Source organism: Microcaecilia unicolor, chromosome 5 (assembly GCF_901765095.1).
Source record: "Microcaecilia unicolor chromosome 5, aMicUni1.1, whole genome shotgun sequence".
In the NCBI taxonomy this organism is placed as follows: domain Eukaryota; kingdom Metazoa; phylum Chordata; class Amphibia; order Gymnophiona; family Siphonopidae; genus Microcaecilia; species Microcaecilia unicolor.
Window position 1 is genome coordinate 281408951 of NC_044035.1, and position 18116 is coordinate 281427066.

Below are 18116 nucleotides of genomic sequence, written 5' to 3' on the forward strand. Positions count from 1 at the left end.
CCACCGTTCAGGGGTGGGAGTGATCACTGAGGGACCTACCTCACAATAGCCAGCCCCCCTGCAACCAGTAACAGAACCTATGATAAGGTAGAATTGTTGTGTAGAGCCTGAGCTCTTTCATTAAAACTTGGAGACCATGGGTCAATTTTAGCAGGCAATGGAAAATGTGCCGGTACTCAGTACCCCCAAGTACCCTCTCAAAAAAAAGACCTGCATAGAACTCTACAGACTCTTATGACCCCTGAGAAAGGTGAACAGTTGCCAAAATGCGGCTTATGTCAGGTCTTTCCAATAAAGAATCTTCCATTGTCCTACTCTTGAAGGTTCTTTTTGTGCTTTTTGTTCTGCTCAGTCTTGATGTTCTCATTACCAAGTCCCAGATGCTTATATTTTACCGTTCCAAAAGTGCATTGCAAATAGGGCCAAAGCCTAGATATCACACTGAATTCTAGGAAATGTTTGCTGTATGAAGTGTGGGCAAAGGGTCTGTAATATGTAAAATTCTGAATTTGGTTTACGATATAACATGGCATGGTCCTGCAGGACTCCCAGCCAGTCTGTTTTTCAGAATATTGACAATCACTAGTCATAACAAAGGCTTGCTTGTATTGCCTTCATTAGATGTAAATCTCAATTATGCCTAGTGATTGTGGATATCCTGAAAACCAGACTGGCTGTGGATATTGCAAGACTGACTTGAGAAACACTGTGCTATAAGTGTATGCATTTGCCCATTTTGGAGGCAATTCTATAACACGGTGCCCTTGAGGCCACTTAAAAGTATAGAATACTGTCATTTTTGTGGTCATGTGAATAATTAGTTCTCAGGTGCTCTTCTGTGATGATGCACATAAGTGCAATAACACTTAAATGCAAGGGACATTCACATGGGTGGGGCTGGATACTGCCACACTTGGGTGCTCACATTTACTCTAGTACCATGGTTAGTGTAACTGTGGGTGCTTGAATGTAAGACACCTCAGTACTAGATTATGGCTACTATTCTGTAATGCAATCTGGGCACCTACATACCCAGGAAGAGTAGCCTAACGGTTAATGCAGTGGCCTGTGAGCCAGGGGACCTGGGTTTGATTTCCACTGCTTGTTGTGACTCTGAGCAAGTCACTTAACCCTCCGTTGCCACAGGTACAAAATAAGTACCTGTATATAACATGTAAATTGTTTTGATTGCAACCACAGAAAGGCAGTACATCAAGTCCTATCCCTTTCCCTTTTAAAGAATAGTCTGTCATCATATGGCATCAGGGCGCCTAAAGGGATGTATCCACATAGAAATAACCCTGCTGCATTTCATAGCTCTCCAAAGTTCTAGAGCCATCCCTATTTTCAGTATATGTGATCAAAAGCAATGTAATCAGTAAGCAGCTTAATAAAAATAAAGTAATATTCCTGACTAGTGTTACAATTGCCAACTTGCATGGCTTTTATGATTTTATTTTCCTCTGTCTTTCCTTGTTGCTAGTCGTACGATTTAGTGCTTCTGAGAATCTTCTTGGCAGCTGTACTGGTATAACATCAAGTGGTACTTATTATAATGATAGAAACATTACAGAAGTTTTAAAAGAGGGAGTACATTTATGTGGTGTAATTGAATAATAGCCAATCATTTCTATGTGTGCAGAATCTTTGAAATAAAAGATGAATTGGGGCTTCTCTGGCTCATAATCAAGCTCCCTTTTGGCCAAATAACAATGGCATTTTACCTGATGTGCTCTGTTCTCCTGTCCCCCTTGTTGCTGTGCAGCAAAAACACAAAAGTGGAAAGAACACCAAGGTCCCATGAGAAAACACACAATAGGAAACGAGAGTGGGAACTGGATCAGCCACTTCAAAAACAGACCCTGGAATGCACAATATGAAGTTGTAGCTTTTATTGATATCATTAAGAGTCATCAATAAAAGCTACAACTTCATATTGTGTGTTCCAGGTTCTGTTTTTGAAGTGTCTGATCCAATTCCTACTCTCATTTTCAACCCCTTGTTGCTGGAACACATTATCGACCTAATTCTATATGTAGCACTAAAAATTGTGTGTGCATCCAAGCTGCACACACAACTTAATTGACAAGCCAATTAGCACCAATAATTGGGCACTAATAATGACTTATCGGAGCTAATTGGTATAAACTTAAACTTGCACCTGCATGAAAAAGGGGCATGACCATTGGAGGGGCATGGGTGGATCAAGAACATTCTTGGAAGTTGTGCACAGTTTTATTGGATAAGGGAGATTCATGACTAATTTAGGTGTGAGAATTTATACCAGGTTTTACTTTAAATCTTCGCACCCAAAATTCGGCACAGATCCCAGCACCAAATACTCTGAGCATTGTTTATAGACTAATGCTTAGTGCTAGTTTTTGTCAATGATAATTTTTTTGTCACAATATATAGAATTTAGTCATATATGTTGTCTTCATTAAATTACCATTGGAAGAATATCATTTAATTCCCTTTTCATTTTAAACTTTTAAAAGGAAACATGGTTAGGACATGTGATTTTATTTTAACTTCTGAATGATGAACTTAATTGTGATCGTTTTACAGTTTCTCTACTAGAGTAGTGGTTCTTAACCCAGTCCAGTTTTCAGGATACCCACAGTGATGGGCAGATGATCAAAACCCCCGTGATGTTCCAAACAGTGCTGTAAAATTAGTAACAGAACAGCGCAGAGAAATAAAGCCCCAATGATCAGAAATAATACCATGTAAATTTAGGGCGCTAGTAGCTCTGATCATTGGGGTACTTCTGTGGGAGGATTGTGCCTGGGCATGTGCCCAAGGCACAGTTCTCCTGCAGAACTTGTTTGACAGGTCTGGGTTGTCAAAAAAAGAAAGCCCAGACCTGTCAAAACAGTAATACAAGGGGCTGTAGGTCAGTGGATCTCCACCCCCCACCTGGATAAAAGGGGCTTGGGGGTCCAGTGGGCAGCACCCTACCTGCCCTGGTGGCCTAGAGACTCCCCAAGCCCTGGTGGTGTAGTGCCCCCCCCAAGCCCCCTAGACCCATTGTGTAGCAGGAGGAGGGAGTAGCACTCTCTCTTCTTGTGAGCGCCACCTTCAAAATGGTGGCATCCTGCCTGGTGCATCATGGGATGCACGGGGCAGGGCTTCAGTACCCATATAAAGGAGTTTCAACCTGATATGGTATGGTGCATCCTGCATGGTGGTACGGGGGAGGCTTGGGGGGACTAGGCCACCAGGGCAGATGAGAGTGGTGCCCACTTGGCCATCAGGGAATCTTTTTTGAAAGGGGGTCTAGGGATTGGACGTCCACTGATCCCTCAGCCCCATGTGTTTATTTAGTCATCATACTTACGTATTACTATTAAATGACATTTAATTATCTTAAGCTGTGTTGATGTTACTGACATTTAGCGTTACTACCTAATGATTTCTGTACGTTAAAAATATTTGAGCTAAAATACAGTAAAATAACATCATTCAAATGATACAGTAACAATTTTTGCTGCATCTCAAAAAAGATGTGGAGGGGCATAATCGAACAGTGCGCCCAAGTTTTCCTGAGGGCGTCCTCGCAGGACATCCCCGCGAAGGAGCAGGGAAACCCGCATTATCGAAACAAGATGGGCGGCCATCTTTCATTTCGATAATACGGTCGGGGACGCAGAAATCTCAACATTTAGGTGAACCTTAGAGATGGCTGTCCCTAGAGATGGCCGTCCCCGATTTTTGACCATAATGGAAACCAAGGACGCCCATCTCAGAAACGACCAAATCCAAGCCATTTGGTCGTGGAAAGAGCCAGCATTCGTAGTGCACTGGTCCACCTGACATGCCAGGACACCAACCAGGCACCCTAGGGGGCACTGCAGTTGACTTCAGAAAAAGCTCTCAGGTGCATAGCTCCATTACCTTGTGTGCTGAGCCCCCCCACCCCAAACCCACTCCTCACATCTGTACACCACTACCATAGCCCTTAGGGATAAAGGGGGGCACCTAGATGTGGGTACAGTAGGCTTGTGATGGGTTTGGAAGGGCTCACATTTACCACCACAAGTTTAATAGGTAGTGGGGGAATTGGCCCGGGTCCGCCTGCCTGAAGTGCACTGCAGTACCCACTAAACTGCTCCAGGGACCTGCATACTGCTGTCGTGGAGCTGGTTATGATATTTGAGGCTGGCATAGAGGCTAGAAAAAATATTAAACAATTTTTTTTTAGGGTGGGAGGGGGTTAGTGACCACTGGGGGAGTAGGGGGAGGTCATCCACGATTCTGTCCAGTGGTCATCTGGTCATTTAGGGCACATTTTTGTGGCTCGGTCATAAAAAAAAAGGACCAAGTCGGCTAAGTGTTCGTCAGGGACGCCCTTCTTTTTTCCATTATCGGCCAAGGACACCCATGTGTTAAACACGCCCCAGTCCCGCCTTTGCTATGCTTCTGACACGCCCCCTGGAACTTTGGTCATCCCTGCTACGGAAAGCAGTTGAGGGCACCCAAAATCGGCTTTTGATTATGCCTATTTGGGCGACCCTGGGAGAAGGACGCCCATCACCCGATTTGTGTCGAAAGATGGGCGCCCTTCTCTTTCGAAAACGAGCACAATAGTGGAATTAGAAAAGGTGCAGAGAAGGGTGACGAAAATGATAAAGGGGATGGGATGACTTTCCTATGAGGAAAGGCTAAAATGGCTAGGGCTCTTCAGCTTGGAGAAAAGGCGACTGAGGGGAGATAGGATAGAGGTCTATAAAGTAATGAGTGGAGTTGAAGAGGCAGCATCTGTTTCCACTTTCCAAAAATTCTAGGACTAGGGGGCATGCGATGAAGCTACAAAGTAGTAAATTTAAAACAAATCATGCGACGGGTGGGAAGTCGTCCATGCATGCGTGGTGTGCGTGATTCATGCGCCAAAAGACTCTGGGCAAAAACCTTTTTTATTTTTGCTTGCAAAATTGCCGTTTCATGGGCCAACGTGGACGTAGACTCATCTGTGAGAACAATCAGCCTGCTGTCCTCAGAGAATACCTGCTACAGGTAAGTATCTTCGCTTTTTCAGCAGCACTAATCAGTTTAGTGTTGCTGAAAATGAGCTGTTAGGCCAATGGCGTACCAAGGGAAGGGGGGTGGTGGGGGCAGTCCGCCCTGTGTGCACGCCGCTGGGGGGGTGCTGCGTGCCGGTCAGCGTTGTTGGTTTCCATGCTGCCTCTGCCCCGGAACAGGAAGTAACATGTTCAGGGGCAGAGGGAGCATGGAAACCAACGACGCTGACCGGCGCGTGGCACCCCCCCAGCGGCGTGCACCCGGAGGTTCTTTCGCTGGGGTAGGGGGTGTCTCTTCGCCGGGGGGGGGGGCGCTGCACCCGTGGGGGCGGGGCGCATCGGCGATCCGCCCCGGATGTCAGCGCCCCTCGGAACGCCACTGGGTTAGGCCAGAATAAGCAATCTAACCAGCTAGGAGCCATTTATGGCCAGTTAAATTGCTTTGAATATTGACCCCTGAAAGCCTACTTTCATTTAGTAAAAAAAGAATTTTAGGATTAAATAGCCAAAATATTTTTAACAATCTGTCACAAACTATATAGCGCGCCTAGTTACATGCAGTTGTGCGTGTAAATCTAGGCGTATTGTATAACTATGTGTGTAGAGTAATTGTTTTAACAAGCTGTTAAGCGCTGTTTATGGATCTTAACAAGCAATAATGAGCACTAATTGGCAAAAATTAGAATTTAGGCACGTACATTGCTAATCATATTCTGTAATGTACTGTGCGTAAATTCTAAGGTGTGCAGGCAAAAAGGGGCATGGTTATGGACAAGGAAATGGGTATTTCATGTGAGTTACAAATCTATGTGTGCTGTTATACCACATGGGCCAGTGCACATAACTCTACATGCAGGGATTTACGGCAGCTCTCAGACTGGGAACAGCCCACACTCACTTTCTGCCTCCTCCCCCCCCCCCAACCTGAACCACAGTAGCTCCCCTTCCTTCTTTCCTCTCTCTCTACCCCAATCACAAGGAGACCCTCACGAGATCTACCATAAGCCACTTCTGCTGCCCACCCAGACCCACCCTAGGCTACCCCTGGCCTACCTTAGTGGTCTAGTGGTGAGTTGTGGCAGGAGCTCCTGCCCATCCAGTGACTGCAGTCATAATGACTGCTGCAACTTCAAGTTTATTTCAAATTTATTAAGAATTTACTATCCCACTCATCATGCTATGATTTCTAGGCAGCTTACAATCTAGAAAGAAAGAAAAAGGAGGACTAGACATGACAAAAGGGGAAAAGGGGAATGAACTACAGTGCTGATGGGATAGAATAGGATCATACATAAGGAGGGGGGGGGGGGGTAAGTTGTTCGAATAAGTAGCTCTCAGGTAGCAGAGCCATAAGCATCTGCAAACAGGAACGTTTTAAGTTCTGTTTTAGTTTTAAACAATTTTATTGATGACCTATCACAAACAATTCAATATTCATACGCTATATTCAAGATACATCAGGAAACAAATGAACAACTTGAAATCATAACATAGAGGTAGCCATCACTTTTCTCTTTAGCTTCCTCCCTCCCTACTCCCAGCTATTTCTCCCTTATTCATACCTCTATATCCCTCCCCGCAACCCCCCATTTAAGTTCTGTTTTAAAACTTTCTAACAATGTCAGGTGGCACTGGTGAAGTGATTGGGGCAATTTATTCCAGTGAAGTGGACCTTGGACAGAAAAGATTGCATGCCTAGTGTGTTCATGGAAAATGTCTCGGAAAGGAGATATGGTTAATTGATGTTGAGTAGAGGAATGTAGGGTTCTTGAAGTAGAATTAGGAGTTAACATCTGCAGTCTAGCCTAGAAGTCACAGCAGACATTTTGACTGGAGACGCAGGATGGGCAGGAGTGACTGGAGGCTTGCTCTTATCCTTAACTCACAACTTGACCATAAAGGCAGTAAGGTTGGCCCAGGGGTGGCCTATGGGGTGGGCTGGGGGGGTGGGCATGGTGGCAGCTTCAGCTTATGGGTGGTTTTGGGATGGGGGGGATGAAGAGAGTCGTGGGACAGAAGTAGTAGATTTGGATTCAACCGAAAATGTAACAGCAATTTTGGCTGAAACAAGACCAAATGCGGATTTCGGGTCACTTTTGGTGCCAAAACTGAAACCAAAACTCAGTCAGTCCCTTATAATGTTCATTCACTGCACAGGTATGGTTAGCCACATTGATAGGTCAGGGGAGGAAAATAACAAGATTAGATTACATTTTCAAATATACATACATTATTTTCAATGAAATAAATGTAGCTGCCCATAAGAAAACCAGTGCAAATTTCCCTGGGAACTTTGTACTCAAAGCAAGCTTCAAAATGAAGGTATATGCCTCCTCAGAGTATTCATTTATTAGTACACATTTGGTTTGTAGGTGATGAAAAATTCTGATGCATATTTTACAAAATATTGAAATGAATGTCTGAAATAAACTGAGGAAAAGCCCCAAAATTGGGAACAAAGTCTGTAAAATATGAAAATGAGGCATTTTTTAACCTATTCTCATATTTTACATGTATGTTTACTATGAAAACTGCTGCAAAGCCACATATTACATTACCTGTAGACTTTGCATTCACATAAGTGGTTTGAAATTGCCCCAAATACCTTAATTATTGTGATAACTTGCTCCCTGTAGATTTTTTCTTTGCTAAAAGTATTTACATCCTGTAAGATATTAACATATTAGCCACTGCTTTATGATTTTCTTTTTCATATCCATTATATTTTTAATGCTTTTTACAGGCAATCAAGGACAGTTTCCTATCACACAGAATGTTACAGCTATAGAAGGAGGTACAGCAAACTTAACCTGCAGAGTTGATCAAAATGATAACAACTCCCTCCAGTGGTCAAATCCAGCTCAACAGACATTATACTTTGATGATAAAAAAGGTAAGTTCATTTTCACTGTTTTTTAATGTAGACAGGGAGACACACACTTATATGTAAACAAAGAGAGATTTTCTTATGCTACTTTCATTAATTGTTGGATTTCAAATTGTTACTACTATTCTGCATTTGAGAAAGAACTTTTGAGTTGAGGTAGGTGGATGAAGATAAGGGTAATTTATGAGAAAACATGAGTAATTTTTTTTTCAGTGCAATAATGACTAGTAAGATCAATGTAGTTGGTATTCCTAAATCAGTTGGTTAACTTAGGGGGTCTTTTACTAAGGCGCACTCACATTTTTAGCGTGCTAAAAATAGGCATGCACTAAATGTTAGAGACGCCAATGCATTCCTATGAGCGTCTCTAATGTGTAGTGCGTGACCAATTTTAGTGCACACTAAAAACATGAGTGCAACTTAGTAAAAGACCCACTAACTATAGGGTCTTTTTTCTAAAGTCTAGTGCATGTTTCTTTTGTTATGTTTTTGTACTTACCATGCTTTAACAGTAATTTGGGGTGGTGTCCAGCATGTCCTGTACAGTTAACACACTGAAACATTTTTCACCACATATTCCCCCAGATTCTATGTATGGCACCCAGAGTTGTGCCCAAATTTGGCATGCACCCGAGATGTGTGTACAAATTAATTGAATAACAAGCTCTGAACCATCAATAATTGGATGCCAGCAACCAAAGCCCTGGCAGTAAGTCACACCCTCAGCGAGTGTCATATCCAGCGCTACAAAAATATTTTTATTTCTGTAGCACCAGTGTGTACCTGGCAGTAATCGGGCAGTGCTGCTCGGTTATCGCTGAGTTAGCTCAGGAGCCCTTACCGCCACCTCAATGGGTGGTGGTAAGTGCTCCTCCCCTCAAAATGTCTACATGGCAAGTGCTTCTCTTGCTGCACGGCCATTTCCTGAAAAAAAGAAAGATCTACCTTTTATTCCAGAGCAGACCCCCTTTTGCTGCAGCTTGGTAAAAGGGGCACATAGTGTGTATCTCAAAAAGGAGCATGATCATGGGAAGGGCATTGACGTGTAAGAAGTGTTCCAAAAAGTTGCACCCATAGTTATAGAATACGAGATCAGCATTCCCATTTCGGGTGCCAGCATTTACTCCAGGTTTCAGCAGGCATAAGTCTGGTGACTAAGTTAGGGTGAGGGAATCAGTGCTAAGTGAGATTCTATAAAGAGCTTGCACCCTCTATAGAATTGTGTTTAGTGCCAATCTTTTCCAGTGCTCGTTTTTGAGTGCTATTTATAGAATCTGGCCCATTAAGACCATTTGCAATTATTGCGGGTGTACTTACCACCTCCTCTTCAGGAGGTAGTATGCACACTCATACCAACTGCACAAGTGCACCACACCATAAGTACCTTATGCTAACTGTGATTTGCAGTCATTACCTATTCTCAGCCCATTACCTGCCCAGTTCCTGTCCTCTAACATAGCTTGCATTTAACTCATGAATTAGTGCGTGCTGTCGAGGTAACATGGTAACAGTGCACTCTACTTAACTGCCGAACATACTTTAGTAAAAGTAACCCTACATATTTTACTCACTGTGTAAAAGAAAACATATGGTTGAGTGGTCAATAGGTTCCAGTTTGTTGTTTTATTTATTTTGTATTGAATGCAGATATGGGGTCTTATTCATGAAGGACTTTCTCTTTCTGTGCTTAGAAAGGGAGGGGATGGAATTCTTTACTGAACAAAGGGGGGGGGGGGGAGTAATGTGAAATTGTATCTGTAAACACAGCTAAGAGCTAGAGACAGAATTAGATACACAGTCTGCAGCACTGACTTATAAAACAATAGTCTATAAATGGATCACTTTTTGTTGACCTTCATATATACATAGATGTGGAAGTCTGTATTTAAAGCTGAGATGTTATGTAACAAACACATAAACTCACACACACACACACACACACACACACACACACACAGATATACACTGTCTTGCTTTTTTTGCGCCTTGTATGTAGCTTTGCTAGCCTCAGGCACCCTTCTAGAAAAGTCTGTTGGTGGAAAGAATAGAGGGAGCACCAATGATGATTTTGTGGAATCTAAGAAACATCTCTCTATGCTTATTCATAAAAGGAAAATTAAACATTTTTCAGGTATATTATTTATTATTCCAAGAGCATACATGGAGACCAATTTATCAACAGTTTTCCTGTAGTCATCGAATGGTAGAAAATGCTTGATAAATTACACTCGTTGCTTTAATACTGTTCATGTAAATAGGTTTATTGCACCTTCAGTATTTTCAATTTGAATGTGTCTTCCTTAATGGAAATGGTACAATTAATGACATCTGTGGTGTGCTGATTTGCATAAGCTCTAAGAACTTTTACTTTCCTGTTTATAATTTTTTGCATAAAGTAAACCATTCTTACATGACTGTAAAAATGTATTTGTTTCTGCAAGAACTAATGTAAATGAGTGTTCCTTACAACTTTCCAATATAGTGTTCACCAAGTAAAGGAGAAAAATGGTAGAAAGTTAGAGAAGTGGATACAGAAATTGGATTGGAGTCCTAAACCCTGCCTAGTATCCAAGCATATATAATCGGGTGGGATATATTGGATTATGATCCAAAAAACATTTAAATAAATAAAGGACAGAAAATTGTTAAAAAGCTCAACTTTTTGTCTTTTTCATTCCAATGAAAATGTCAAAACTACAAAGAAAATAGATACATGGCACATATAATCAAGGGATTATAATAATATCATCATCATAATAGCAGGATCACAAAAATCAACCACTGAGAGAGAAAACTCTTACAACAGGTAACAAGCCTCAAGGCAAGAAAAACGGAAAAGGAAAATATAAGATCCATTGTAGCCCCAATACCTAATCGTGCCTAACCAACAGACATGAAAAGGAAGGAAGATCTTCTAAGGATTTCATGAAGACATAGACTTACCATCCATAAATTCTTTCAAATGGCTAGGTTACAGGAACACATATGTTCTCCCTTGAAGCTTTTATAATAAATTTTCTAGAATGCTCTAGGGCAAAAGGCAATCCTCAGTGCAATTGCCTTGGGGTGGGAAGGATAGAAATGCCCTTCTAATACCTTGATTTATAGGAGAAATGTCATGGAATGCACTACTTCTATGACCATGAAACATAATTATGCAAAATTAAAAAACAACGAACCTCAAATTTGTATTCCTGTCTGCAGTAGAAGTGACCAAGGTTACTTTATTGTTTTCTTCCACAACAGAGGTTTCCAATATTTCAATTAAATTTATGCAAGATATAGCAGACTAAACTAGTTCACTCCAGCTATTCTAATAGTTTTATTTATTTGGATGTTGTTCACACTTTTCAGTAGTAGCTCAAAGTGAGTTGCACTCAGGTATACTAATAGTGTTAAAGATATAATACATGAAATAGTTGGAAGAGAGTCAGATGAAATATGCAGTATTTCTGTAAGACATGTTTTAGTGAAATTAAACTATTAAGGTATGATTTTAACATATCATAAAGTGAAATTAAACTATTTCTCCAATTTTTCATACAAAGTATCACTGGCATCTTCCAAATCACCAGTCTTCTTTAGAATTTGAACCTCAGCTAGACAGCCTACATTAGACTCAGTTGCAAACTTAGCTGGTATTTTTTCCCAGAGAACTTATCTGTCCTTTGGACACTTAATAGAGAGTTAGTGGAATATAAGTAAATGGATTAGATTACATTATAATGTAGCCTCCATTGTAGAAATAAGTTTCTAATGTTCTAAATTGGAAACTTCTTTTGGTGGGGTAAGTAGGACTCCCCCCATCCACAAACTCAAAACCTCCCTCCAGGAAACAAGCAGGCTGGACAGTCTTTGTAGCAAGGGGGGCTTCTGCTGACCCCTAAAAAACAGTGTACCCCTTCTAATACAATCTTCTCATTCTCCAAATTACCAGCAGCCTTCATATCCACTACTAACTGAGTTGTTGTCTCCATGTTACACTTCCTCTGGGGATTTTTGAGGAGGTACTTGTCACTCAACTGCCAGCTATTTACACATAGGCAGTGAGGATAACTGCCTCCCCTCCACTTCATGGGAAAGGAGTTTATGAGTGGAGAATAAGGCTTGGTTCTGGTGAAAAAAAAACCACTACCAGATATTACTCAGGCTCTAACAGAGCTCCACTAGCAAGTCCTCTCCCATAACAATCCACGACCACTTGAACTTCAGGAAATCACTAAAAACCAACCTCTTCAAAAAGGCCTACCCCAACGATCCCACGTAACCCTCTTCACCTACCAACAAAGCATGACTATGATCGAACAGGACATCACACAATCTTCATCCATTCCGACCCTCCACTTATACCTCATACGATCACTATACAACTTTGTATTTGTTATCCACTGACTGGGCAAACACCTTTGATGGTACTATGTAAGCCACATTGAGCCTGCAAATAGGTGGGAAAATGTGGGATACAAATGCAATAAATAAATAAATTCATTTTGGGGATTTTTTTTCTTGAGATCTTGATTATGATTCGTAATCCAAAACTTGAAAATTTATTTGCTTCATCTCTAATTGAAATAACAAAATCCCACAATAAAAATAAGAACAAAAATATTCAAGGACTATGAAACAGAAACAGATCAATATGCATTTGATATCTTTCTTGGGAATTAAGAAACTGTCCAAATAAATTCAGATTATCTGTGACATCACTGTACTCCATTTCAGAACATTTCTCTATGTTTTACTGAACCTGTAAAGTTAAATGTCTTTAAGAAGTCAATAGCTTCTATTCTAGTTGTATATATTTTGTATTGAATGTGGATATGGTTTCTTCTATGAATTTTCATTCTATGCATAGAGTGGAAGGGGTGGAAAGAGGGAAGATTCTCAAGTACAACAATATGCAGTTGGAGACCAAGAAAATGTGACAAAGAGATACTGAAATATTTCCCATCATTTTTGGGTGTCACAAGCTTGATTATAAGGGATTTTCAGGCATAGGTTGATAGGTTGCATATACGTTTAAAATCTTATGAACTCTTGAAACTAAACATGACAAAGACTGAGCTTCTTATCTTTCCCCCTAAACCAACCTCTCCTCCTCCCCCATTCTCTATTTCTGTGGATAACACTCTCATCCTTCCTTTCTCATCAGATCATAACCTTGGGGTCATCTTCGACTCCTCCCTCTCCTTCTCCTTCTCTGCACATATTCAACAGACTGCTAAAACCTGTCGTTTCTTTCTCTATAATATCAGCAAAATTCACCCTTTCCTTTCTGAGCACAATACCAGAACCCTCATCCACGCTCTTATCACCTCTCGCTTAGACTATTGCAACTTGCTTCTCACAGGTCTCCCATTTAGCCATTTCTCTCCTCTTCAATCTGTTCAAAATTCTGCTGCATGACTAATATTCCACCAGGGTCATTATGCTCATATTGCTCATAGTGGAGGAGTGGCCTAGTGATTAGGGTGGTGGACTTTGGTCCTGGGGAACTGAGGAACTGAGTTCAATTCCCACTTCAGGCACAGGCAGCTCCTTGTGACTCTGGGCAAGTCACTTAACCCTCCATTGCCCCAGGTACAAATAAGTACCTGTATACAATATGTAAGCCGCATTGAGCCTGCCATGAGTGGGAAAGCACGGGGTACAAATGTAATAAAAATAAAATAAATTAAATATTAGTCCTCTCCTCAAGTCATTTCACTGGCTTCCTATCCGTTTCCGCATACAGTTCAAACTCCTCTTATTGACGTATAAGTGCATTCACTCTGCAGCTCCTCAGTACCGCTCCACTCTCATCTCTCCCTACATTCCTCCCTGGGAACTCTGTTCACTAGGTAAATCTCTCTTATCTGCACCCTTCTCCTCCACCGCTAACTCCAGACTCTGTTCCTTTTATCTTGCTGCACCATATGCCTGGAATAGACTTCCTGAGCCGGTACGTCAAGCTCCATCTCTGGCCGTCTTCAAATCTAAGCTAAAAGCCCACCGTTTTGATGCTGCTTTTAACTCCTAACCCTTATTCACTTATTCAGAACCCTTATTTTATCATCCTCACCTTAATATTCCCTTATCTCTTGTTTGTCCTGTTTGTCTGTCCTAATTCGATTGTAAGCTCTGTCGAGCAGGGACTGTCTCTTCATGTTCAAGTGTACAGCACTGCATACGTCTAGTAGCACTATAGAAATGATAAGTAGTAGTAGTAAGGTTGTTTGATACAATGCAAGCACATTGGCAAAAGTTAGCTATAAAAGCTGGCTTAGGAATGAGCTTCATTATCATTACTGTCATGGTACGCACAAAACTAACCTGTTTGGAGATATTGCCCTTGAGATAAAACATTTCTATTTGTATTGTTCTTAAAGCCTACCTTCCTCTCTAAAAGAGTACAGCTCAAAAGCTCTAAAATAGCAATGTCTTCAATAAAAAAACAATATTTGTTGATTGAGTTGAATTTTATGGTGCACATATAAAATATAGAATGATGAACAAATCAGTGAAGGTTTCATTGTTACTGATTATGAGAGGGAAAGGAGTTTCTTTAATTCTCAGGTTTCGGAGAAATGAGTTAGTTAAGGAAACCATTTTACCACTTTCTCATAGGTGACCAGTAAGGCTAAAGCCTACACCTGATGTTTTTTCATGATATTACATGATCACCAAATTTGACCGTTTCAGGTTATAATAATTTAGCAATAAGTGGCTGACTATGACATCTGGATAAAGTTGCTCAGCTTTTCATCATGCATCCAAGAGAGAGAGAAGGAATCAAAGGTTGAAATCCCCCAAATTGCTGGATCTCAGGTACCGATACCCATGGGCCCAAGGCACTGGTGTATCCAGTGCCTTGGGCCCAACCATAGCCCAGGCGCTTGTAGTCTGTGTCTTCGTATGAAGAAACAGACCCAAGCGTCTCGAGAAGCCCAACAAGAAAACCTTTTTGGGGCTCGGTCCGGTCCTTCGACATCGGTACTGAGGTCAGCGGCATCGACATCGAGGGAAGCATCGGCGTCGGGAGTGGAGGTAATGGCTGCTGAAAGACCAACTCGCGCTGGGAGCAGTGAGGCATCGAGTGGGTCTCCACCTGCCTCGAGGCCTCCTATTATGCAAGCCCCCTGGGACCGACCTTTGTCGGACCTGGTCCCGAGAAGGCGTGAGGATTCCACATGCTCATTGGTACAGAGGAGTCTCAATGATGGGCGTTGAGTGAAAGCAAAGAAGCACCGTCATTGTTCTCCTTCGACACACGGTGCCGGGAGCTCCGGGGCGTCGAAGGAATCAGCACCCGAGAAGCGTTGGCACCGAGAGGATCGCTCCCCCTCTATACAGAAGGTGCCGATGTTTTGATCTTCTGGCAGCCCGGTACCTGCTCCCGAGCCTCGACAGATTCTGCCACCGGCTCCTTTACCGACCCCGCAGCCTTGTCCGACGGCGGCTCCCGACGAGCGCATTAGGGACCTGCTTCCAGAGCTTCTGGAAAGATTGCTGCGCCAGTCTGCTTCGGTGTTGGGGGTGCTTGCGCCTTCCATACTGTCTGCTGCAGCAGCATCTGGCCCTTCGCCTATGGTGAGGTCCCCGACCTCAGTGCCGCCTGCGGCATCCACATCTACTGCCACCCAGGTCGACTCCCCTTCGACGTCGGTGGAGGAAGCTTCACAGCAGTCCAGGCGGGCGTCGACTTTTCAGCACCGCCATTGAGGACATCGTTCCTCGGTGTCGAGGCAGGCTCTGTTTCAGACTGCTCTGAGGAAAGTTTTGTCCGATACTAAAGATGAGCGTTCGTGGGAAGAAGAGGAAGATCCCAGGTTCTTTTCTTCTGATGAGTCCTATGGGATTCCCTCTGAACCTTCCCCTCCACCAGAAAGGAGACTTTCTCCACCGGAGTGTCTATCCTTTACCTCCTTTGTCCGGGAAATGGCTGCAGGTATTCCCTTCCCTATGGAGGTTGAGGATGAGCCCAGGGCTGAGATGCTCGAGGTCCTGGATTATCCTTCTCCGCCTAGAAAGGCTGCAACGGCTCCTTTGCATAATGTACTGAAAGAAGTCCTTATGCGAAACTGGTCGTTCCTCTCTATCTAATCCCGTGATCCCGAAAAAAAGCTGAATCCCAATAACGGATCCACAGTGAACCTGGATTGATGAAGTCTCAGCTACCTCACAATTCCATGGTGGTGGATTCCGCCCTCAAAAGAGCCAAGAGCACTAGGGACTATGCCTCGGCGCCCCCAGGCAGAGAATCTAGAACCTTGGACTCTTTTGGGAGGAAGACGTGTCAGGTCGCTGTGCTCACTGCCAAGATCCAGACATACCAGTTGTTCACGAGCGTCCACTTGCGGAACTCAGTGAGGTGACTGTCCAGCTTGGTTGATGCACTCCCTCCTGAGCAGGCCGAGCCTTTTTGCCAGGTGGTCAGGCAGCAGAAGGTGTGTTGAAAATTCCTGGCCAGGGGTACATACGACACTGTTGATGTAGCATCCAGGATCACTGCTCAAGGTATAGTGATGCACAGACTCTCATGGCTGCTTGTCTCTGACCTGGATCATTCAGTCCAGCAGTGGATGGCGGATGTTCCTTGCTGGGGGGTATCCTTTTTGTTGAGAAAGTAGACGATGTAGTTGACCAGATCAAGAAGCATAATGATGCTATGGATTCTCTCTCCCGCCGGGCGTCTTCTGCTACTACCTCCTCATCTAGGGGGGAAGAGGAGTGCTCCCTGCTTCTCGGCAGCCTGCCCAGGCTGAGCCCCAGTGCGCTCATTCTTGTCAACAGCATGTGCCTAAGGCCCCTGGTGCTCCCCAGCAAAAGCAAGGGACGGGCTTTTGACTGGCTCCAGTTCAGCATAGCCTCAGTAAAAGTGTCCCTACCAGACGACTTGCCGGTAGGGGGGAGGTTGATGTTTTTTCACCAAAGGTGGCCTCTCGTAACCTCCGACCGGTGGGTTCTTCAAATAGTCCGGTTAAGATACACCCTCAATCTGGAATCCAAACCTCCAAATTGCCCACCAGGAGCGCATTCTTTCAGCTCCCAGCACAAGCAGATACTTGCAGAGGGACTCTCCGCCCTTCTAAAGGCCAGTGCGGTTTAACCCATTCCACCAGGGAAAGAAGGGCTGGGATTCTATTCCAGGTACTTCCTTGTGCAAAAAAAAACAGGGGGGATGTGTCCCATCCTAGATCTAAGGGCCCTGAACACATTTCTTGTCTGAGAACAATTCAGGATGGTTTCCCTGGGCACCCTTCTTCCCATGATTCAAGAGAACGATTGGCTATGCTCTCTGGACTTGAAGGATGCTTACACACACATCTTGATACTTCCATCTCACAGGAGGCATCTTCAATTTCGGCTAGGAACACAGCACTTTCAGTACCATATACTGCCCTTTGGTCTGGCGTCTGCGCCCAGAGTGTTCACAAAGTGCCTGGCGGTAGTCGCAGCATCGCTACGCAGACTGGGAGTGCATGTTATCTCGACAATTGGCTGGGAAATAGCACCTTGGAGGCAGGTGCTCTACAGTCTATGCGAATGACTATTCAAGTGCTAGAGCTATTGGTGTTCGTGATAAATTATTCCAAGTCCCATCTCACCCCATTTCAAAAATTGGAATTCATTGGAGCTCTGTTGAACACGAAGACAGCTTGTGCTTATCTTCCCGAGGTAAGGGCAGACAACCTCCTGTCCCTAGTATCCATAGTGCAAGCATCTCAACAGATCATGGCTCAGCAGATGTTGAGACTCCTGGGGCTCAGGGCCTCCACAGTTCATGTAACTCCCATGGCACGTCTACACATGAGACCAGTTCAATGGACCCTAGCTTCCCAGTGGTGTCAAGCTGCAGGGGATCTAGAGGATGTGATCCAACTGTCCATTGACAGCGTCAATGGGTGGGTTTCCTACCCCTGACTTGGAACGCAGTCCCGTTGACTCCAGTGGTTGGTTCCTCCTGATGAAGGAAACTTTCTAAATGTGGTCTCACATAGAGGACCAGGACGACACATGGAGAATCTGGAGGATTAATGTGGGCTTTCAGCTGAAGTGATTGATTAGCACAAGGCTCCTCGATAGCCTTTCCCTGGCCGCATTGTTCCTCATAAAATACGTCTCTGGGAGTGGTGAGAAAGAGACGCTTCCACAATATATGAACTTGCATTTAAAGACTATTTCTGAGCATTGGACAGCAGTCCGTGTATAGTAAGTGATTCAATCAT

The 18116-nt window shown here is 43.4% G+C and overlaps 1 protein-coding gene across 1 annotated transcript in view; it reads left to right on the forward strand.

The window, feature by feature from the left end:
• The window catches only part of CADM2 (cell adhesion molecule 2), a 1618262-nt gene that overhangs the window by 1178848 nt on the left and 421298 nt on the right, over positions 1-18116 (forward strand). Inside the window, exon 3 of the mRNA XM_030204240.1 lies at positions 7765-7914. Within this exon, the coding sequence (XP_030060100.1) occupies positions 7765-7914 (150 nt within the window). The remainder of the gene's footprint in view (positions 1-7764; positions 7915-18116) is intronic.